Raw genomic sequence first — 23,275 nt, 5'->3', positions numbered from 1 at the left:
CTTATTTGACCTTGAAGATGAGGTCAGAGATCCAAAGTAACGTGATATTAAAAATCCCCATATATCATTCCCTATATGTCGACATGCTGTCAATACAAACAATGGTTTCAAACAGCTTCATAGTTTATAATAGATTTATAAAGTCCTTGTTCAGTTAAAGAAGAATTGTTAAAGCTCTGAGTTTTCTCAACACTCTTAATGCATTTCTCACAACTCGGACTCATTTCTGACACAAAAAACGGTGAGAAGCAGATTTTCAGATGTGTGTCAAAGCACGTGATTCAGCGAAGAAAAAAGTTTAGCAGTAAAAGTTTCAATAAATTCACCACATTTCTTTTTTTACTCTTTTGAGAAAAGTGCGAAACCCTTTGGTGTTTCTTCTTGTTGCTAGGACCGGCAAAATCCCTCAAGGTGTTCTGATTGGCTCCCAGCCCGCCACCTCGAGCCAATCAGATACCAGTGCGTCCGTACTGAGAAACCATGGTGCTTTTTTTTCTTCTATACTAAGATTTATTGTTAGGACCTGTTTATTTCCTGTGAAACCTGAACGTGCCTTTGGTCTGAGGTTTTCTGTACCTGCTCGCGAGGACATGTCGACATCATTGATTATTTGTTGATGAACATACAGACACGTCCTCGTCGGTGAGGTGTGTTTTTTCTCTCTCCTGGTTTCACCGACACACCGATGGGGATGTGCTGCAGCAGCAGCTGTTGCTGGCTGGTGGCGGTGCAATCAGAAAAAAGCGCACACGCACAACTTCCGTTTTAGTTTAATGGTTTTTACAAAATAAAACTCGCAATGGGCGACGCTACAAATGTATCGACTTTGCTGCAGTGAAACTGAATAAAGGTGAAACTGTAACCACTTTCGATGATGCCATGTGAAACATTATATTTACTTTAGATATACACTCGTATTTTATATTAAAAAAAAACACATGAAACAACATGACTCTACACAGATTTATTCTTTTATATTATACTAATAACTTAAAATATACAAACACTTCTTTAAAACACATTTTATATTTTTAATATTTATATTATATATAGTATATAGTATATAGTTTGATGGGGTACTTTACTTTAACCGTATATCTGTTAATACTGTATTAATACTGTATTTGCAGTTAATATTGTGCATATCTTTCTAAACATTTTGCTGTTGCTACTCTGCACATTAGTCTCCTCTTGTTCCAGGTTCCAGGCCCCAAACCAACTTTATTTATACAGTTTGCTTGGCAAATGCTGACCAAAATGTTTGGAGTCTACACGATGTAGCCACCGTGATTTCACTCACTGGTTTTGAATCTTGAAGCCACAGCCTTTTCACTGCCAGTATGGTGGTTTTAGGCAAGATCTGAATAAAATCCTAGAATTTCATTCGCTATTACTAGAGCACAGACATCTTAGATGACCTCTTAGTGCAATTAACTGCACAGCAGCCTTGTTATTTGTCAGATAATTTCATTAAAATGCACTTTCATTAAAATTAAAAGGCATCAACAGCACAAACACAGTTCAGGTGGCACAGGCTAACTGAAGTCAGCCTGTGCTGCCATCCATGTCAAAGCACCTGCTTTAGCTCATCATTATCAGTCCATTCAATGGACGTTATGCTCTCCATTTAAATCATTTTACCTGTAAATACTGCCTTATCAACTGGAAGCCAGCAGCAACAGATTATGGAGTCTTCCTATACCTCTGTTAGTGGTCATCTATGTGAATGGATGATTTAAAAAAAAAACTTCTAATAAACTAGTAGGTGTCGAAGGCCCCTACTGCCTCCTGTCTATGGGGCTGCGTACCGCCAATAATGTTGATTGAATAAGATCAGAATTAAGTACCACGCCCCCATCATGTACATTTTAAGCCTTAATATAATTTGATAAGGTAGTTATTTAAAAAGAATAGAAGGAAAAATAACCCATCGATCACTTGTTACGAGTTGTTGTCGTTGTTTTTTTTTTTAACAAGAATATAATTTAAACATGAACAAGAAGTATAGGCTCTATATCAGAGCCCTGTGGAACTCCATGGCTTGTACAAATTCACTCCTCATTCCTGTTTTAGTTTTTCACAATGCTCTCTGTTTAATGGTGCATGCAAGAAAACCCATATTTGAGTGTAAAATCCATCAGGTCAGACTTTCAGAGACTTGTCATAGATGTGTATGTAAAGTGGTAAAAAACAAAGTTTTCGTGATTAGTTGACTGATTTGCATTTTGTGGCACAGTTATGAAAATACACATTAGTTCTGTTGCACTTTTCAAAAGAGGTATTTACTTTGAAAGGAACAGTGGTGACAGGGCGGAGGTGTGTGGTCTCGCGCTGTGCGTGCTTGACGTGCTGCTGGCGCTGATGGCGGCGGGGCTGGCGGAGGGTCGCACTGAGAAGGGAGCGCGAGGAGGCGGGGGACCAGAGAGACTGAGAGAGGAGGCCCCGGCGTACCCAGCACCGACACCGCGGCAGACAAACAGGAATCACACCGACTGCAGAAGCCCCGCAGACTGACCCAGTGGAGGACGGGCGGACGGACCGAGCGGTAGGGCTGTTTTTGTTTATGAGCTACCGGGGGGTTTTACCGTTAACGGCAGCTGAGGGGGGTCCGTCTACAGGCTGCCTGGGTCTGAGTAAAACCTGCGTTCAGTCAGCGGCTCCAGGCTTCTGCGGCCATAAATAACGTGTATGTGTTTGCTACTGACATCTCTCTGTATGGACACATATGGCCTTTATGTGTGTGCGCGTGTTGCCTTCACTGACCATCAGCCATCATGTTTACCAGGCTGCAAAGAATGTGTGAGTGCGTGTGCGCGCGCGTGTTTGTAGTACTGCAGAATGCAGCTAGAACTTGGCCCAGTAAAGAAAGTCCTGTACAGACCACCAGCTTTTCCTGTGAACTCTGCAGCACTGTGTTTGTCCACTTGTCCATCTGTCAGTGTGGGGACCACTGAGTTTTAGGGAGTGAGGACATCTATACGTACTGAGGACATTTTGGTTTTTACCTTTCCACAGGGCTTTTTTGAGGGTTTAAGTTTATTCCACACACAAAAAAAGAATCACTGTTAATGTTTGCATTATGAATTCCTCCTTTGCTTGCTGAAGAAAAACAAGTATGATTGCATTTTAGGAACTCTCAGTCAGATGTCACGTCCTTCTTAAAATAAGAGAAATCAATGAATTATAGCAATGCAGTTATAAATGGGGAAATTAGATGCATAAACCAATGCAGAGTTGGATGTCTGATTTACTTTTGAATTAAGCAGTTTTCAACACTTCTGTGCATTGGCTTTGTTTATCTTTTCTGCCATCTTGTTTATAGATGGTAGTCAAGAATGTGGTAATGATATTCGGCTGGTGTATTTGTGTTTTAACTTCATTTTAAAGACATAACTGTTTGATACAGAGTACAATGTGATCAGGCTACAACCAGATACTGCTGAATAATCTGTTATTATTGCAGTCTTTACCTTACATATAAAGTGCCTTCAGGTGACTGTTGTTGTGATATGGTGATATGTTTGCTCTGTAATATGGTGTTACAATAAAACACCAAAAACAAAAAAATTTCACAATCAAACCTCTTTTAAAAAGGTTATTTTTTTCAGTTTACTTCTCCACCAGCTGGAGCATTAGACACGACTGAGAACCTGAAACTAAAGACTGTTTTACGTACACAGATTAATTTCTTCTTATTGATTAATCAATAAACAGGTCTATACTGAAATGGCTCAGAGTTAGAAGCAGCGCAGTGTCTCTCACTCATCGGACGGTACAGAGGGGGATGTGAATCTTGCCAGAAATTTTTAGCTAAACATTTATTTTACATGCAAAAAAGGAAAAGCTTCCTCAAAAACTGAGCCATGAGTAAGAGAGACATCGGGATGTCGTTAATTTCATTTTCCTTAACTACACCAGTGAAAACAGACTTCCTGCAGACGTGAAAAAAATCTCTTTCAGTTTTAAGGATTTACAAGCCCAGATAAACAAACCATGTGATGTGATTGTGCTGTCATTCCTTATTACATTTTATTTAACAAAAATAAAGCTAAAATGAAGACGCAGTGTGTGAGAATCTAAGCCCACCCCATGATTTCATAGTTTGCTGCCAAAGGTGGTTCTGATGTCCTGTATGACTTTATCAGCTCCTCACGTCGCCTCTTCTTGACAGCATTGTTACAGCACTCTTTAGGACTAATGGCAGCTTTCCACTTTGCTGTCTAGACTTTGACTGGGCCACTGCAGCACACTGGTTATTATGTTTTTCAGTTGTTGTGTTGTAGATTTGCTGGTGTTATTGGGATCGTTGTCCGGTTGCGTGAATTAAGATGGCCTCACATTTAACTCCAGAATACTTTGTTATATAGGTCACTGTTTCCCAACCTTTTGGAGCCACAGGACATATTTCACATCAGAAAAATCACACGGCACACCACCTAAACAAAAATGTCACAAAAACCATATTGATAATTTCCCCCGCACAGTAGGGCTGCCACAAACGATTATTTTGATAGTCGACTAGTCACTGATTATTTTTGTGATTAGTCGACTAATCAGATCATCATCCATTGGACGTACAGCGTACAGCTTATTGCACCAGCAGCATCTGCTCTTATATAACTATCATTAGCTTACAGCTTTAAGTGTTTAAGGTATGTGCTAACTAAAAATAAAGACAAGATGATAGTTTATTAAACTTTTAATGAAATTCGCAGATTGTCTCAGTGGAGTTTAATAAACTCAGCCGTCAGCTTCTCGCTTGCTAAAACATAACAGGACATTGGAGTAAATTCTCGACCATCTCACACTTCTGTTTAATCAGTTTTCTGTTTGACGTTTATTCAGCTGTGTAAAAACTATAACTTTAATCTCAACCAAACCGATTTACTCAGGAACAAATAAAACACTGAAAAAATCCAAACAATAACATTTGTAAGTTACCTAAGTGACTTATATCATGTTTTACCTGAGTAGCTAAAGACGGCGGTGGTTTTGAAAACGATTTGCCGGGAGTCCCCCAGCTAGCTATCAAGCTGGTGGGTAACAGACGTCTCCGAAAACGTCAGAGCGCTTTTGAAAATATGTGGTGTCTTGATAAACTGAGCAGATATTTGAAGTTTACACAGCTACATTCTCGCCTGAAAATATGTTAAACGTTTATTTTGTGACCCAGAAAGAATAATAAGAGTAATATTAAAACTAACTAGCTGCCGCCATTGTTGGAAACTGAGCAGGGCCGTGCTATGAATTCTGGGATAGGTTGGGCCACGAAGAATACACCCGACCCATCCTTCAAATCTGGGGAAATGAAGGGCGCATTTGTCGGCTGCATTTGTCGGAGTCTTCGAATTTGGACAGTCTTCGTCGTGTCGCTGTAACGTAATGGGTCTACAAATGCGGCTACAGGAGGATGCGGTTCTTGAATTTGGACACAGCTACGATACCAGACACTGCTTCTTCTTCTTCTTCTTCGGGGTTTAACGGCAGCTGGCATCCTTGTACATGCAGTGCTGCCATCTTCTGTTTCAGTCCGTTATTACACGCTTAAATCCTACTGCTTATTCCTGCGTCTTTTGGGATCTTACAAAGCTTCAAACGACGCGTCGACTATTAAATTAGTCGCCGACCGTGACTAGACGACTAATTGGGCAGCCCTACAGCACACCAGGAATAGCTAAGTTGGCTCGGCTTGTCCCCAGTATACATTTTTTGCTTTTTTTCTGACCAGTACTCATGCTAGGGCCTTCATCTGGGTCAGAATTTTCTCCAGGACCCAGGTCAGATTGACTACTTTTTCTTTTCAAATACTTATCTATTGCTATTACGAGCTGCATCATCTCACTTGCAGCATGACTATTATGTCATTCCTTCTTCATCTTCTGTTTTACTGGCAGATGGCAACTTGTTTAATTAGAGCAGGTAGTTGCACTGCCCTCTAGTGGAAGAGAATACAATTGTTCACTATGCGACCCATATCCGATCATGGTATGACAGTTTGAACAGCACAAATCTGATTTTTTCAAATCCAATCTGGGTCACTTTCGTATGCGGTACTGAATCCGATACATATCTGATGTTTTAGAAAGCGACTGCTGTTTGATCGCATTAAATCCATCTTTTACGTCACTGACACAAGACAGACGCCAATTATCAGTGCTGGAGAAGACAAACCTCAGCACGGAAGTAGCAGCCACTGCATCAAACAAGGCCATTGTTAAAGCACGGGCTCTCTTTTTTCTCAGTGTCCTTCTTTCTCTAATTAATTTGTCAAAATTCTGTCGGTTACGACTGCGCACAAATTGATAGACTGCTAGAACAACAACACCTACTAGCTCTGTAGCCGCCATTTTTACTTCTGTAAACAGAGCGTGTTGTGTGTGACGTCTTCGTTTGCGCATGCGGGCCGCTTTGAGGGTTCACACTAGAGTGCGTTTGTTGTCACATTTTATTTGTAGTGTGAACAACCAGACCAAAAAAATCGGATTTGATCGAAAAATCGTAATTGAGCATTAAGACCTGCAGTGTGAACGTAGCCTTAGACAGTGTTGGGGAGTAACGGAATACATGTACCGCCGTTACGTATTTAAAATACAAAATATGAGTAACTGTATTCGGTTACAGTTACCGTTTAAAAAGGTGGTATTTAGAATACAGTTACTTTGTTGAAATAAATGGATTACACGGCGGTACTTCCCTGTTTCATATTGTGGCGGGTCAGGACTGTTTGGGTTTTGTTTGACAGCTACGTTCTGTTGTTCCAGGCGGCAGCGTTACGGTTGCCATGGTTACAGGGTGACGCTCTCTCTCTCACTGCGTGTTTCCTGGGTGAGAGAGCGCCTTTTTGTTGTTGTTGTGCTAAGCTAACAGGCAGAATGCTACAGGCATAGCTCTAAAGAATGTAGCATCATAGGCAGTGTAGTCCGTGCTGCAGGGAGAATGGACTGCCATACATGTTATGTGTCTGTGAGCGAGGGAGGGAGAAAAAGGAAAAGTACGAGCTGTCATCGACCAGAAACGGGAGCTGGAAGCATGTAAATATAATAATAACCACTGCAGCCAAGAAGAGAGCCTGACGAGCCTAGTTGTAAGTAAGCTATTAAGACTCGACTGTACACCGTGTTCGTGTTTTCCTCCAAAAACAATAAGTTCTGTTGGAGCAGCCTTTCAATGCCTCTCTCTGTCTCTCGCAAGCGAAGTGACCCAGACAACAAAGTAAAGCTAGTTTTCGGCTACGAGCCCGACACAGAACCCACCGTATTAGCCAGAGGTCCCTTTACTACGGTTCGGAGCCGCGGACCTTCAGTAACAGTAATAAATCACAGCAATAGTACATTCATGTAGTTGTAAACAGCATGATAATACATTAAGTAATCCAAAGTATTCAGAATACGTTACTATCATTGAGTAACGTAACGGAATATGTTACAGAATACATTTTGGGGCATGTATTCTGTAATCTGTAATGGAATACATTTTAAAAGTAACCTTCCCAACACTGGCCTTAGAGTACCAATCAGGTGAAACCAGATAATCTTCCACGGCACACCTATATGCCACAGTACAGTGGTTGGAAAACACTGATATAGAGGAGTTCATGGTTTGCTCAATGACTGCACCGTGCTGGTCCTGGGCTGCAAAACAAGCCCTAATCATCACCTATCCTCCACTATGCTGACAGTTGGTATGAAGCAGTATTCGTGCTGATGTGCTGTGTTTGGTTTTCTACGTTACGGCCAAACGTATCTGCTTTGGTCTGATCTGTCCAAAGGACTTTGTTCTAGAAGTCTTGAAAAATTGATTTTTTCAGAAGCAAACCTAAGCCGTGCTGTTGTGTGCTTTTTAGAGAGAGTAGGCTTTTTCCTGGCAATGCTTCCAAACAAGGCACACCTGTTCAGTCTTTTTCTGATTGTGCTGTCATGAACTTTAATGTTTAACATGCTAACTGAGGTCTGACGAGTCTGAGATGTTGCTCTGATTTTGTGGTGAATTTGCTGTGATGTCCACTCATGGAAAGATTGTCAGCTGCCTTCAATGTTTTCCATTTCAGAAAATGATGTGGAATGATGGACTTCAGATTGTTTGGAAATATCCTCATAACCCTTCCCATTTGGTATCAACAGTTGCTGCTCTAAGATTGTTGCTGATATCTTTACTCCTCGACATTGTGTTAACACACATCTGAATGCTGCAGACCAGCAAACCACCAGAACGCCTGCTTTCAGAGAGGTGCTCACGCTTCCTGATGATGACTTTAATCAAGTGCATTTGATTATCAGCAGCTGGCTGCTGCTTAGCCTCTGAATTCCTGTGGGAGCAGTAAGGGTGTACTTTTTTCACGCACTGCTTCTGCATTACTGCTAGATTTACGTTAAACAAATAATGAAACTGTGTAATAAGCTGTGAGCCGTTGTTCATCTTAGGCTGTATTTAAATAGTTTTAAGACCTAAGAACTGGGAGATTTTTATATGCTCAGATTCATAAAAAATTAGAATAAGAATGAAGATGTACTTTCTTTTTACCATGACTGCAAACATCAGCAGTTTATTTTAATTGCTACTCATTAACGTTACTCTCATGTCTCAGTGCCACTTTTACTTTCCCCTGAAGTTTTTTTAAATGTTGATCCTCTGTCCCTGTGTGTGAGCCCGTCCATCAGAGTCGGGACTCTGGCGGTGAATTATGTCAGCAATGGTTCTCACAAGGATACAAGTGCAAACACGGGTGTGTGTGTGACATGGACAGAGTGGCAGCTTTGTGTCACTTGTGCTTTGACTCGCTGCGGCAATGAATATCAAACAGGCCTGTAGTAGTGTGTGTGTGTGTGTGTGTGTGTGAGAGAGAGAGACACCCTGTCTTGTTTCTTATCAATTAACTATTGTTTTCTTCTTGTTTTTTTCCCCTCTCTCCAGTTCAGAGCCTCCTACTGGCTGTCATCCTGTCTCCTCCCCGGCGCTCTCTTGCAGCTGCAGTACTAACAGGATTTAGTAGCTGTCACATGAGGGTGGTGTAGGTGCTGCTGTTCTGTAGCCTTTAAATCGTGCATGAGTGGTGCTAACGGATGAGGAAGCCCCTCGCTGCCCCGTCAGTCTCTCTTTGGATGCAGAAGTTCCCGCCTGGTTTCTGGTCCTTCTCGGTGATAAGCTCAGTAATTTGCTATCACAGAGGCGTCGCTGAAACTGCCTGAATCTATCATTTCAGGTGTTTCACCTGCGCTGAAAATGTAGATTAGCTTAATTTTGAAGCTATTTGGATTTACTGACTGACCAGAATTTAAGAATAACAGGCTATCTGCTCCTGAAGTAAAGTTTGGCTACAAAACAGATTACATGAAAAAATGTAGCTGGATTTACAACCGGGATCACACGTTTTAGCAGCTAACGCCTAGTTAGCAGCTTGCGGCGAGTAGGCAGCGGTGGCTCGGGGCTAAGTGTGCATGAAGCAGGGGTGCTATGGAGTACCACTCCGGTGGCAGCCAGCCCCTGCTGGGCAGACCACGGTACTGCCCGGGTGCCAGCGTTAACGGAGGATACCTGTGTGAGACAGGACACTGCTGCGGAGAGACCGGCTGCTGCACCTACTACTACGAACTCTGGTGTAAGTTCATTTATTAAGGCTCAGTGTAATGTAGTGGTGACTTAAAGTGCTGTCTCAGCATCATTTTGCACTCCTAATTGGGTCTGTCGCTCTTATACATGCATGTATGCAGCTGTAGGAGTGCTTGTACTGAATAATAATAAAGGAAGCCTGCTTTACTTGCTGCTGCTTTACAGTTAGCTGATTTTTATTTATTTATTTAACAGAAAAAGAATATCAAACCACTAACAACCGCTTTATGGGCTGACTTGAATTTTTTATAGAAAAGTATGAGTGAATTATCTCTTTCAAAACAAGGCTGTTATAATATTAGCATTTAGGAAAACAAGTTAATTATGTTTTTGTTCATTTTTTTATCATAACTTCATAGCTTTTGTGTGATTTCCAACCTTTGATAACATTTTTCTGCTGCTCGTCCGGGTAACAGGACCTGGCCAAATCCCCCAGCTCTTGTCCCAGTTGGACATAACCAACATAGCCGAACTCACCAATGAGGCATCACATGATCAGATGCCTGAACTTCTCAGCTCCTTTAAATGAAAAGAAGTAGAAACCCCTAGTCCCTCCCAGATGGCTGATTTCCTAAAGCTTCAATTTTGCTTCCTGTCCTCGAGTCAGTTTATGTACATGCGAATCTGAGTGATGTGAATTTAATCACTAGATGGCGAGAGTGAGGGTCAATCTTTGTTTTTTTGTGAGCACACAGACGCGTCTGCATGCGCTCCAAACAGAAGAACGAGCATAGCAAGATTATCTACTCAGTTGTGGGGTTTCCAGCTGTCTGTCTGCAGTGGAGTATAGCTCTACCAGAGGAGGTTCGCCTCTGCTGCTCATTCATTCTTTCTTGCTACCCAGAAATCATTGGTAGCTCAAATCGAATCACCACAACAGACCAGAGCAGCGTCCACGTGACTACAGACACTGCTCGATTACTTCCTCACTAATGAACAAGATCTCATGGAACTTAAGCTCCTCCACTTGGGGCAGCACCTACTCCTCGACTTAGAGGTGCCACTTCCCATTAAAGCCACGTTACTCCTAGAGATGGACCGATCCGATATTACGTATCGGTATCGGTCCGATACTGACCCAAATTACTGGATCGGATATCGGCGAGAAATAAAAAATGTAATCCGATCCATTAAATATCCAAAAAGCACCTCACAAAACTTGCTACGCGGCATAACTCGGCTCATAACCGTAGCACGTAGCAGCAGTGTGCATCACGTGATAGAGCGGCTGTGTGTTTTTGTAGCCTTGCTAGCAAACCAGCATTTCATCTATGAGGACGTTTTCCCAGAGAGAAGTAAAGCAAGTGTGTAAGTTCATCTCTGAATGTCTGTAAAGAGTTCCCACGTTAAGCTTAACAACCATACCTGGAGCGACTGCCTCTCTCTCTCTCTCTCTCTCTCTCTCTCCTGCTGCTTCAATCGTGAAACTGCTTAATGATCAGCTGATCGGCTTTTCTGTCGCGAGTCCGTCTCTCTTCTTAGTTTTTGGCCCACTTCTCACCAGAAAGAGGAAACCAGCGGCTGAACAACAGCAGCACGTTTAAGCTTGATAAGCTGTTGTTAGAATTTATTTAATATTACTTTCTACACCAGGATCTTTTTCTACGTAGCTGACGGCTGGTAATTGTGCAGGGGCGGATCTAGCAAAGTTTAGCCAGGGGGGCCGATAGGGCATGAACAGGGAAAAGGGGGCACAAAGACATACTTTTCTTTCTTATTCTCATTTAAAATGTCAAGTTTTTAATAAATAATTATCTGACTCTTACACCCAAAGTTTTAATCTTGTGTAAAATATATAGAAGTCCATTACTGTATATAGTAACTGTTAAGTCTAATATACCCTAGTAAGCTATAGTACTTTTTCCTTTGGGAAGATGCCATCTGTGCAGTCTGCAATTCTGTTGAAGAAAGATGTTGAATCTATTTAATTATTCTTGAAAAATAATTTATTTTTGTGCATTTTCCCCCTGCATCAAATTAAATTTGATTACATCGATTAAGCATCATGAGGTGGAGGGTGGTTCCCTATTTTTTTTTTTTTTTGCTGGGAGTTTGCAACCCTATTAGTTAGGTTGCTTAAAATTTCTTCTAAGTACTCTTTAAAATACCAGAATAGGAAGGATGGAGTAGGTTTAACTTTATTAGATTGATCAGTGTTGCTGAACTATGACATATTTTGGACGCAGTGTATTTTTTACATACAGGTATAACAGAATAGCTTTAGTGTTGTTATTTATTTAAACTTGAGTATAAACTTATACAAAAAGCAGCAAGATATTAAAAAAACGTTTTGTTGATTAAAAAACACACTATATCGGATTCATATCGGTATCGGCAGATATCCAAATTTATGATATCGGTATCGGACATAAAAAAGTGGTATCGTGCCATCTCTAGTTACTCCCCACTGCAAACCGCCCCACAGTTTACTGGAGGTCAACGCATGATAAACCCAGCACAGCAGCAGAAAGGTCCTCCACATCTCTGCTGTTGGCTGCGCCTAAAAAAAACAGAAGATTTGGTGACAAACGGCGCCCTTGATGGAGTTCAACACCCACCGATAATGAGACTTATGTGACAGGGTGGTGGTCCGAGCTCTCACTGTACAAGAACCCATAAAACAGTTTCCTCATGTTTCACTTTTCCCAGAATATTTGAATCTCTCTGCCAAGCTCCTGTAGACTCTGAGCGTTTACTGCACTTTGTAAATTACTTTCATACATTTTCAGATGAACAACAACGCTTTGCTTTATGTCATGTCATCATGGGTTTATTTGGTTCTGTATACAAGGACTTTTTAAATGTTTAGTCACATACAAGAATGACAATGAAGATTTTCATATGATCACAATGAAATCTGTGTGTGTGATGTGTTCAGGGTTCTGGCTGCTGTGGACCGTCCTCATCCTGTTCAGCTGCTGCTGTGCGTACCGACACCGTCGAGCCAAACTCAGAGTCCAGCAGCAGCAGAGACAGAGAGAGATCAGCCTGCTGGCCTACCATGGAGCCAACTCCTACCCCTCCTCTATGCTGGACCTCAGTAAGAAACCTGAATCTGTGTTTTCTGGATGCTTTCAGTGGCTATTTGAAAAATGAGGTGTTTAGATTAGGTTTGTTTTTTTCTATCCGTACCTCATCACAGCAGGGCTAAAGCGAGAACCAGCCACAACAAGACTCGTCAAAACTGGACAGAAGGTTAAAGATAAGATGCTCCAAACGTCATCTTTTTCTGGCTGATTGGAGAAAAAAACAAATGAACATCTCACTGTTCTTCAAAGTGTTGTTAAATTGCATTAAAACTTTAACTGAGAGACATTTTTTTAGTTCAGGCTTCGTTCTGAAGCTCCGAGCACTGTTACAAAACAACAGAGGCTGGAAAACCATAGGTTTCTGGTTTTCTAGGACCTGTGGGATCTCTGTCTGTATGAGAGCTGCCTCTAAACTCCACTCACAGCATCAAGACAATGAAGCCTGTTCTTGTTTGTGACTGATGCTCGGCTGTCAAGTCAAGTGACGTGCCGCTTTTGTAATCTGTGGCTGTGACGACTCAGTGGAAATTTACAGTGTGGAGGCCTTAAAGAACGATTCCTGTGAAGACGTTTACCCTCTTTTCTTCTTACATATCAGCTCATTTTAATGCATATTAGGCTTCAGCTGTGTACAGTCTATGTACTTTTGCTTCTCTATGTGTTTAAAAAGGTTTTCAGCACATTTCTTGAAGTGTTGCAGAGAAAAATTAAAGTTGCAGTAGATCTTCATGTGATGCATCACTTCCACACATCCCATTCTTGGTCTGTGTCTGCAAAATAGCACAAATGAATGGTTAATTTTCTGAAGTCTTATTATGCAATCAGTCATTTCCCAATATGCTGAAGTAGAAGCAGGGATCACTCGAGCTAGGAGATGTTGGATCATGCTAACGCTGTGCTAATCGAGTTAAAGTGGCATCACAATTGAACCACTTCTTGTTTGTTTGATTTTTATGAATTTGCCTTATGCAGCTGCACCCTTTTGGGGTTCGTCACAGCAGATCATCTTCCTCCATTTCATCCTATCCCCTAGCATCCTCCTCTGCTACACCCACCCCATGCCGTGGGTTTGCATGATCAAAGAATTCTAAGTGTCTTGCTACTTCCAGATAAATCACACTGTCTTCATCACTTGTTCTGTGTACAGCTGGCAGAAAAAGCTCCATTAGCATATATCTTGCCTGCATAAGGAGTTACATAGACCAAAGGTTTTCAGAAACTTTGTGCTAAAATGCACTCCAAAGAGAAGTGCATCTGTAAATGCATCAGGTTTTGTTTGTAGAGCCTCGGCATCAAGCTGCCCACTTGTCATTATTGTAATTCAGATCAAGGCTACGTCATATAAATCATAGATGCTTGCTGGACCACAACACCACGATCGTCTTTTAAACTCGGGTTTGGACATTTTTGGGGTAGATCACCCAGGCGTAATTTATAATTACCCATGAGGGGATAAAAGCCGCTTTGGGAGTCCAGCGTAAAAAATCTAATTTGTGGAGCTACTCGCTGTAGCGCCCCCCTTGGCAGGGGGGTATTGTTTATTTATTTGGAAAACCATGATATATTGCATGTCTAGGAATACAAATGCATTCACATTCTATAGAAAAAATATTGCTAAATGGGACAAGGTTTTCGAATCTACCGCCATGTTGGCTTCCGCCTTTTGACATGGCTGCAGGAGAGAGCACTTTTGTTGAGTTGGGCTTTTATTAAGTTCAGTTTAACAAAGTTACCACTATCAACCTGCTGAGGGACTGCTTAAAAAAGCAATCCCACTGCCCTCTAGGTAGTCAAAACAAATGTAGAAAAAAACAAAAGAAAAGGGCCACTGAACAGTGTCTTTGTGCTAACCTTCCTTCCCTCTTCTGCTTGTAGGTTTCTTGGCATCCCTGAAGTTGCCTTCCTATGAGGAGGTGGCAGCTCAGCCCTCGACTCCTCCTCCTCCTTACAGCTCCGTCTTCACCACCCCTCGATACCCTCAACCTCCACGCACCGCCGACCCCCATCTGCTCACACAACACAGTCCCTTGCTGCACCGGCCACACAGCGATGGGCCGTCCTCCCTCAGCTCAGACAACAGGTAACAGTTTTTCTAATGGTACAGGAAGTACAAGTGGTGATACTACTATAACTACTACCACAACAGCAAAAGTAGCAGTAATTACTGATTTGGAACCAGGCGCTTTTCCTACCTCAGCTCAAGTGTAACAACAAGTGTCACTGGTATTAGTGGTACTATCACAAATAATAGCTACTCCCAGTATTTTTGCTACCACTATTGTTTAAACTACTGATAATACCGTCTTGATGCAGTTAAGAAAATCCCAGAAGGTTCATTTTGTTCATCAACGTAGCATTTTCAGTACTGATAATACCATTCAAACAATTTTTCTGTCACTGATTACTGTGTTTACCTTATGAGTTGGATTTTTTCAGCTTTAGTATATAATATTCAGGTGTTATTCAATATCTGTAAATCTTTCCTGTAGCTCGAGCTGTTCCTGTGATTCCTGCTGCCCCTCCTCTCCGTGTAGCTCCTCCCTGTCGGCACCCATTACATATGAGACTGACACTAGCCATGCCTCCACACCCAGCGAAGCCACGCCTCTCACCCTTGATGTCACCATGGAGACCATCTCTGCAGCTGCAACCTACTTGAATTCAAACGAGACGCAGGTTGCTTCTGAGAGGATGGTCCTTGACGTTGCTGACATAAGCGGTGCTGGAGCTCATACAGCAGTTGCCACAAACTCATCGGTTTCCAACCAGACTGTTACTGTGGCGGTTGTTACCAGGGCAGCCTCCCCTCAGCCTCCACCCTCACCTGGTTTTCAGCTCACCCTTCCAGTCGGGACTACATCTCCCATAAAGCAGCAGCTTGACATAGCACCATGTACCCCAATAGTCAGCACCTGTAGCTCAAGTACACTCCCTAGTCCAAATGTTGTTGACACAGCACTCCCCTCCATCCAAATAATACACAGCCCAGCAATGGACACCAATACTGTCCAAAACGATACCCCAAAGATTCCCTTAATGTCAAGGCCTCCTACCCCAACTGCTTCTGACTCTTCTATAACCATAAAATCACTGGAAACACTAAATTTAACAAGGACTTTTGATACAGTCAGTTCTCCTAATAGCCCAGCCTCAGTTCCATCCCCAGATGCTGGAAGAACTTTGTCTCCAATAGCAGGTTCTGTTTCTGGTTGCCTAACTCCTGACCCAAATCTTGTACCAATTCCATCACCTACAAAGCTTACCCAGTCTCCAGTCCAAGAACCTACAAAGCTTACCCAGTCTCCAGTCCAAGAACATACAAAGTTTACACAAGGTCAGGAACCACAATCACTATTTCTAAAGCTTACACAACCTCCAGATTTGGTAACTTCAGATCATATCCTGCTTCCAAATCCACAGCCTAAAGCTGGGGTAGTTGCAGATTCACCAGTTAATAGCCTTCTGTCTCCAAGGCATGCAAATCTTGCCCTAGTCACAGATGCAGCACCAACTTTACCCATCCTAACTCAGTGCCAGAACCTAGAACTATCACCTGGATCAGGTTTAGTCGAGGGTCATCCCAGCCCTGGGTCACATTTATCCCAGCATTTAGGGTCTATTGCTGTTTCAACATCTTGCCTGGATTCAACTGCAGAAACAGATCATTCAGGTCATTCTCTGGTCCCGCCTCGATTGTCTGAGTTTGACCATATTCCTCCATTGCCTTCAAATGCCCAGGCGTGTTTTAGTTCTGGTTCTTGTTCTGGATCTGAATTGCGCCCTGGTGCTGGTTCTGAGTCTGAGCCTCTGTCCACCCCTACACCACTTCTCACTTTCTCAGAACAAGTGTCCACTGCGTCCCCCTGCCCAGCCATAACCATAGAGTCTGAATCTTCTTATGCTACTTGTCAGTCACCCCTTGCGACTCTCTCCCCATCCTCACCCCCATCCCTTTCTACTTCTCCTCCTCCCCTAACTCTTCAAGCCCTTTCTTCCACCTCCCTTCCTGCTCCAGCCTTACTTCTGGACCCCCTTACTGCTTTGCACCAGTCTGACAAAGGTGGATCTTCCTCTGGCCACGCATCCTCCCTCTCACCATCACCTCGTGCTACTCAGTCTCCACCAAAACAGACTCTGTTTTCCCCCTGCGTGGATGTCTTTGAGCCAGGACCACCCAGTTGGGAGAATGAGGACGAGGACCAGGAGGAGAAGGACAATGACGAAGATGAGGACATGGGAGCTGATGAGAGCCAGTATAGACACCGGCGACTCACAGGTGACTCTGGGATCGAGGTGTGCAGGTGTCGTGTAGAGGAGGAGGATGAAGAGGAGGAGGAGGAAGGTGGCAGGAGAGGAAATGGAGGGGAGAGAGATAAAAGAAATAGTGACTCTGATCTCCATGACAGTGTGGACTGCCCTGCAAGGGGTCAGGTGACCACAGAGGAAGGACTTACACTGTGTACTCCGACCGCCACCACAACACCAACATCTGAGGACAGCGGCGAAGTCGTCATTGTCATGGAGACAGTGTGACTGACATAAGTAGGGTCATTCGCCATCCAGACAGGGGTTCCAGACAACAAGAACTGATCGATAGTGTTTACCCTTAAATCTTTCTGTAACTGGAAAGGCTTTAGTTGAATGTGATTTTGACTGAGGATAAAATAGGTCCCGTTAATAGGCATGCACAATTTTTAGATGGCTGACTTGAGAGTTTCTTAAAATGAGTTGGAATCATAAAGAGTCCTTGTGCCAACTTTTGACATATCCAGGTACAAGAGCGGTTTTCACTCAAATACCATGCAATGTTGGAAAAGTTTTAGGACTACCACACCGCAGAGCTGTTGTCAGCTAGGTGGGCCCCATCTCCCTAATTTTATCTCATTTAGATGGTGCTGCAAAAGTGGCCTCTAAAATTTCTACCCATCCATTATTACTTCATTTTGGACAGTTACCTATTTATGAAGAAAATCTATATCTCTAACAAAGATTATGGAGCATTATCTGAAGCACCCAATCGTAAAGGATCTGCACATCCATTAAGTGGCGTTCACAGTTACAGGAAAGTCTTTGTAAAGTGGGAACTAAACCCTAAAATCTAATCTGTGGTATTGAACAATAGGTTTTTTTTAGCTTTTGAAAGTTGTTCTCCTGAGCTTTGGCATCCAGGGCAAAAGAAAAACTGACACAAAACTTTAAACTAGCAAAAATATAGTTTTCTTTATTCAAAACATTAGGGTTACACTTAGAGTTAACCTTAACTCTGACTGTAGGATCGTCTTGAGGTTGACGTTTTCAGTTCCAACGTGATTTTAACTCATGTACATTGGAGGCTTTCACAACAGATGGAGTAATTTGTTAGCCAGCAACAAAAATTGTAAACACAAAGTAATTGATGACATTATTAGTTTCGATTAAACAAATAACCATCTCAGTCATGGTTTGGTTGTGACAGCAGATGGACATGCCATTAAATATCTACAAAACATATGCTGCATGCAGTCATCAAACACTTGATGATAATTGCTTATACTTTTGGTTTCCACTTCAAGTTCAGGTTCTTTTTCTAACCATGTTTGCACAGCAAGTTGCATGAAGGCAAACAGTCAGGGATTGGATTTGTGTAATTTTACTTGCAAAACCACAAAATCATTAGCTTTTAGGCTTTTGTTAGCCTAAGTTTTGATGCATTTGTAGACCAATGACTCATGGGCAGAAGTAGTCTTGATACAGACTTTTGTTGGCTACACCAGAAACCTTAAAAAGTGGTTGTTTCCCCCAAATTCAGCAGACTAGCAGATTAATGCTGTTTTAGTAATGCAGAGGATTTAAATGCTCAGAGAGGAACTCAGCCGATCTGATGACTGTCACAATTCGTCATTAATACTGAATTAAGACTGCACAGATTGTCGCTGTAGATTGCATCACACCCCTCACAGAAATTATGTTGTCCACGGTTAATAAAAAAAAATAAGGAACTTTAAATAGTTGGACATGTAGCCAGAGATGCCTCGCTCGTCTTGGGTGATGACGTAGGTTTGGCAATGTGCTGGGGACAAATTGGCTGGTTTGGAATTGAAGAGAGGCTGATGTAGGCGGATGATTCACGCTGACTGACAGCAGGAAAGCTGATTCATTCATTAAGGGGACGTTTTTGATGAAGAAGTCTGTCAGAAGGGTAGAATTAGGTGGGTCGCTTTTTTTATTTTTCATTTACTTCTTTCTGTTGATTTTTTTTTCTTTCCTGCGATCCTGATTGTGTGTAGAAGATTTTCGGGGTGGACAGGATCGGCAGGCTTCCTGTGCGTCAGCCATTCAACAGAGAAAAGCTCTTACATAAATAAACGCAAACAATGGGTACGTTTAGAGAGAAACAAAGCGCCAAACACAGCAGAGACGAAACACGTCATGGTTCCCGTCTTGCCTTCTTTGCCTCTTTCACTGAGTTTGAGGTCAGATGATACAATACATCTAAACAGCAGCATCTTGCTTTACGCTTCATGCACCTCTTATTCATAGACAACTCTCCTTTGTCCTGGTAAAATGGGATCAAGTAAATGTATTCCAATCAACGTTTTGCCAGTAAGTCAAGATATTTTAAGGCCTTAGAAATTATGCCCCACAATCTGGCTAGACTGTGAATTATTTTTTCGGCAGCGGTTGGTACCGATTAATGTTTCGTACACTCTTCACATAATAAACATGTCAATATTGATATTTTGTGACAAAAAGACTTGAAGGTAGAGTATATTTTGTCAGTGACACAGAATAATGTTTGTATAGTAATGGCTAATGTGTTTAAAGTCACCTTAGAGTGTGAAATTAGTGAAAAGCAATATTTTTCAGCAGGAGTCTGTGTGTAAATAGCCAGAGAGAGAGCTGCAGAATAACCATCTCTGAAAGGCTTCATAGTAAGAATGCATCATCATTGATTGTAAAATCTGTAAGGTTTGGATTTCTACTGTGGTTCAAGCAAATTCTGCCTACCTTTGTCTGTGTTTTCTTTTCTTTTTCACCTGACAGCAGTAGAATAATTGTGCAGTTTTAAGGACACAAGTAATTTCCAACGCGCTTGATGGAAGTGCGCCATCACACATTTGTGAGACTCTGTGTGTCGGTGTATAACATCAAGTCGAATGCATACAATTCAAAAATGTATACTGTCACTTTGTTATCTTGTGTTGTAGCATTGTAGCGCATGGATTCTTAAAACTGAACTGGTTGGAGCACAAAGGGTGAGATGCCTTCATATCTGCTCCCACAAAGTGCACTTGTTTTTGCAGCCTGTTAATGTTAGCTGCGTTTGAAAGTTTTCACAGACGTGCGTTAAATTTGCAGTGTGTTGGAAAGTGTGTTGACTCCAATAAGAGAAATAGTGGAGAGTGGTGTTATTGGATCGTACTGGCAGGTGAATGCTTAAACCAGAACTCTTAAAGGTTGGAAAGTTTAACTGTTGCCTAAAAAAAGCAAAGACATGAAAATGGTCAGGTCCCCATGGTGCAGGGTTCACCTGGTGATATGTTAACTCAACCTTTTCAAATGGACAGACACTGAGTCTCCTGGACTGATCCTTAAATCCTGTGTCCATGCTGCATTACAACATGTATTTCACGTACTTCATGTACAACTTTCTTGGTAGAGGTGTCCATACGGATACCTCTCACAATATACGACGCTGTCATGGACAGAAGCAGTGTCCCACCATACAAAGGACATGACGAAGCAGACTGTTTTGGTAGCCAACGTACAAAAGACTGGATTAATACTTGGATCAGTGTGCATATATCTGGTTTTGAACCTGGACTTATGTGAGTCTGAACGGATTCATCTTATGGATTGAGATCAAAGAGTTTGCCGTGGCTGACGGACCTCCAGAAAGTTCAAGGATGACAACAAGCCGTTGATGTTGTGGTAAATGTTGTTACTGGTGGTGTTTGTTTTTTTTGTTTTGTTTATTAATTTTGTTTTGTTTTGAAGTTTTTTGTATACCTGAACTAATAAGGTTATATATCTCCATGGTTAATGAGTGCTATTTCTACTTGACAACTGTTACTACTTAGCATTAGCTAGAGCTGTTCTTGCTCTGTGTGTGTGTGTGTGTGTGTGTGTGTGTGTGTGTGGACTTTTGACCAGAATGACTGGAGAAATGTTGCCTGAAATCTGTCTGCAAGCCCGGGTTCCCAAAGCTGTGGAGCTCTTTGATCTGCCTTACAATTCCTTAGTCACACAAGCCAAGAGACCACACCAACCTTGGCAAGGTCCAGTCAGTATGTAAAAATATGTATTCCCAACCAGATGTCGAGTATTTGCTGGAGGTAACTCATTGAAATCAATGAGCAACAAACAGCAACAGAAATCTCCTTGTGATGTCTTTGATTGTGAGCAGATTGCAGCAGTTTCCTGTAGTTTATACTGAAGATGCAGACTTGTCTGCAAACAGTTGCAAACTACTCACTGGTGGTTCTGAAGGTCTGAAGAGTGCAACACAGGGCAACATGGGGCTGAAATAGAAACCATTGAAACCATCTTGTTTGAAAGGGCATAACTTTTACTTTGGAGGGAAACAATCTTATTTAACTTTATGTTGCACTTTTCATTTTCAAAGGCATTCAGTGATAAGTGTTTGCAGATTATTCTGCATCACGCAACCACTGCAATTTTCTAGCAACCAAAGCAAAGGCAAGAAGGTTTTAGACTCAACATCATCTCCATCTTGTGACTTATTTTACCAAGCAGCATCAAGCAACCACCTGGCAACCGTTTGGGGAATACACATTTTTCCCTGGTAACTAGTGGTTACCAGAAGTCACTTGCCGTTGTTAAGCCACTTGCAACCAGTTGGGAAATGCTAAATATTTCCTTGCAACCAGGAGTTGCCAGTCAATGTCAAAGAGTCTCTAGAGCTGTGTGATTGTGACTTTAGAGCCGTGACATGTCGACCATCAAGAGTTTTTACTGAAGCTCTTGGGAGCCAACATGGTAACTGTCTCCTTTGGCGTTTTGGGGATAAAATCTTTGACCCATTGTACCCAGTCTCCTTGAATGTGAGGCTAATTTTAGAGCTGAATAACTTTTGGAAACCCCAGTCTCTGTCTTTTTGTTAGAGTTAAACCGGGACTTATCATTTTCATCAGATGTTAACAAGTGTTCTCTTGCACTGAAGAGTTTTACATTTACTAGCACGTTGACAGGTTTTGCATCGACAGGTCACATGTTTGTAGTGTCACAATATGTTATTTTAAACTTTTAGCTCAAACAGAGTCAAAAAGTATCCATGTAAAAGCATTTATGTTCCTGTTTTTCTCTGACTCCATACATTTGAGGTAGTGTAACCATTAAAGGGAACTGATCACCTACCCAGCCCATTGGCTAACCACTGAAATGGTTTTCTTCTTAGACCATTTTATAAAAGAATACCATAGTTGCTGTAATCTTACTATGTGGTTCCTTATCTTAAAGGCCATGCCATCTTTTTATTTTAGCTCATCTGGCCAAAGGATCGTTGAACTTAGACCATGTTGAGGCACCTGCCTTCTCTTAATAGTTCACAAGAATCGCTGCTCTTCCTGAAGTTTTAGTGAAGTTTTAGTGGAACTTGCACAAAATGATCAACTAATGTATCTTCACCTAAACTGTACTTAAGGTCAAGATCAATTTGTTATTTTCAAGTTAATAAGCAGTGAATTGTGATGGATTGTAAGCCAGATGAGCTATTGCGTCATTGACATTCTGGCTGAAGTCAGAAGAGACCAGGTTTATTTAACTTCTGGAGAAAGACGCATGCTTGTTTGATGATTACGTGAAGATGGTGGGTGAATGTTACAAGCTAAACTCTGTATTCTCATCATAACTTCTCATCAGAGTTGCTAATGGGTGGGGGCTATAAATGGAAGTCCATCCTGAGATCCAGGAGCAGGAGCTATTTGGAGGCAATGAATCATGTTTTAATTTTTGGGGTGACCTGTTCTCTTTATGTAAAACTGCCTACATTGATGCTAACAAAAGACTAAATTCGGAACTAAAGTCTGATGACCAAATGTTTGGTCATGGTCATGGTACAGTCAGTATTTGGTCATGCAGAGTCTGTACCCTGTTATTATTATCTTACCCTGTGAAACACACAGATCTTAACATGACTAGAGTCAGTTTAGATTTGGAATAACCAAATTTCTCTCTTTTTGGCTCTTTGATCAATTTTCACTTTTTGGACGATGCAACTGTAAGCAGCTTCACCTGTGGTGTATAGCAAAATTATTTAATTTTCTGAAAGTGTTGTTGTTCCTTCTATTGTAGGGATCCATCCCTCTGTCCAAAGGATGCTATGCTCTTCTCATAATCTCTTCTGTCCTTCCTGTATGCATGAGGTTTGTCGGCGATGTCGAAAGAAGCACCGAAGAGATTAGTTGTTAAAACCCATTAATATTACAATGGCAACGGAGCTAATTAGTAGTAATACTAAATTAATAGCTAGTGTGTATGTATGAGTGTATGTGTGTGTGATCCAACTAAACCAGCCTGTTCTAAAAGTGTGTGAAAATATACTGAATAAACTGTCAAATCTAAAAAAAAAAAAAAACACCTGTGTCTTTCTGCTCTTTCTAGTAGAACAACATTTCATCCATATAGGACAGAAAATGAAG

At 41.7% G+C, this 23,275-nt stretch overlaps 1 protein-coding gene across 1 annotated transcript; it reads left to right on the top strand.

The window, feature by feature from the left end:
- The first annotated feature begins 2,329 nt into the window (after positions 1–2,329).
- Positions 2,330–23,211, top strand: LOC146523174 (uncharacterized). Its single transcript, XM_085144970.1, has 5 exons — positions 2,330–2,545; positions 8,911–9,595; positions 12,485–12,646; positions 14,511–14,715; positions 15,125–23,211. Exons 2-5 carry the CDS (start codon positions 9,451–9,453, stop codon positions 17,166–17,168), a joined length of 2,556 nt encoding a protein of 851 aa, XP_085001096.1. The 5' UTR covers positions 2,330–2,545; positions 8,911–9,450; the 3' UTR covers positions 17,169–23,211.
- The last annotated feature ends 64 nt before the right edge of the window (positions 23,212–23,275 follow it).

This window comes from Neolamprologus multifasciatus, chromosome 3, assembly GCF_963576455.1.
Source record: "Neolamprologus multifasciatus chromosome 3, fNeoMul1.2, whole genome shotgun sequence".
Lineage (NCBI taxonomy): Eukaryota > Metazoa > Chordata > Actinopteri > Cichliformes > Cichlidae > Neolamprologus > Neolamprologus multifasciatus.
Note: the sequence above shows the minus strand (reverse complement) of the source record. Positions and strands in the feature narration are given on the sequence as shown.

Bases quoted from the DNA above. Each gene is read 5' to 3' on its own strand.
- LOC146523174 (XM_085144970.1), top strand. From the start codon at position 9,451: ATGGAGTACCACTCCGGTGGCAGCCAGCCCCTGCTGGGCAGACCACGG. The intron at 9,596-12,484 runs GTAAGTTCATTT...TGATGTGTTCAG, and splicing joins CTACTACTACGAACTCTGGT to GGTTCTGGCTGCTGTGGACC. The intron at 12,647-14,510 runs GTAAGAAACCTG...TTCTGCTTGTAG, and splicing joins CTCCTCTATGCTGGACCTCA to GTTTCTTGGCATCCCTGAAG.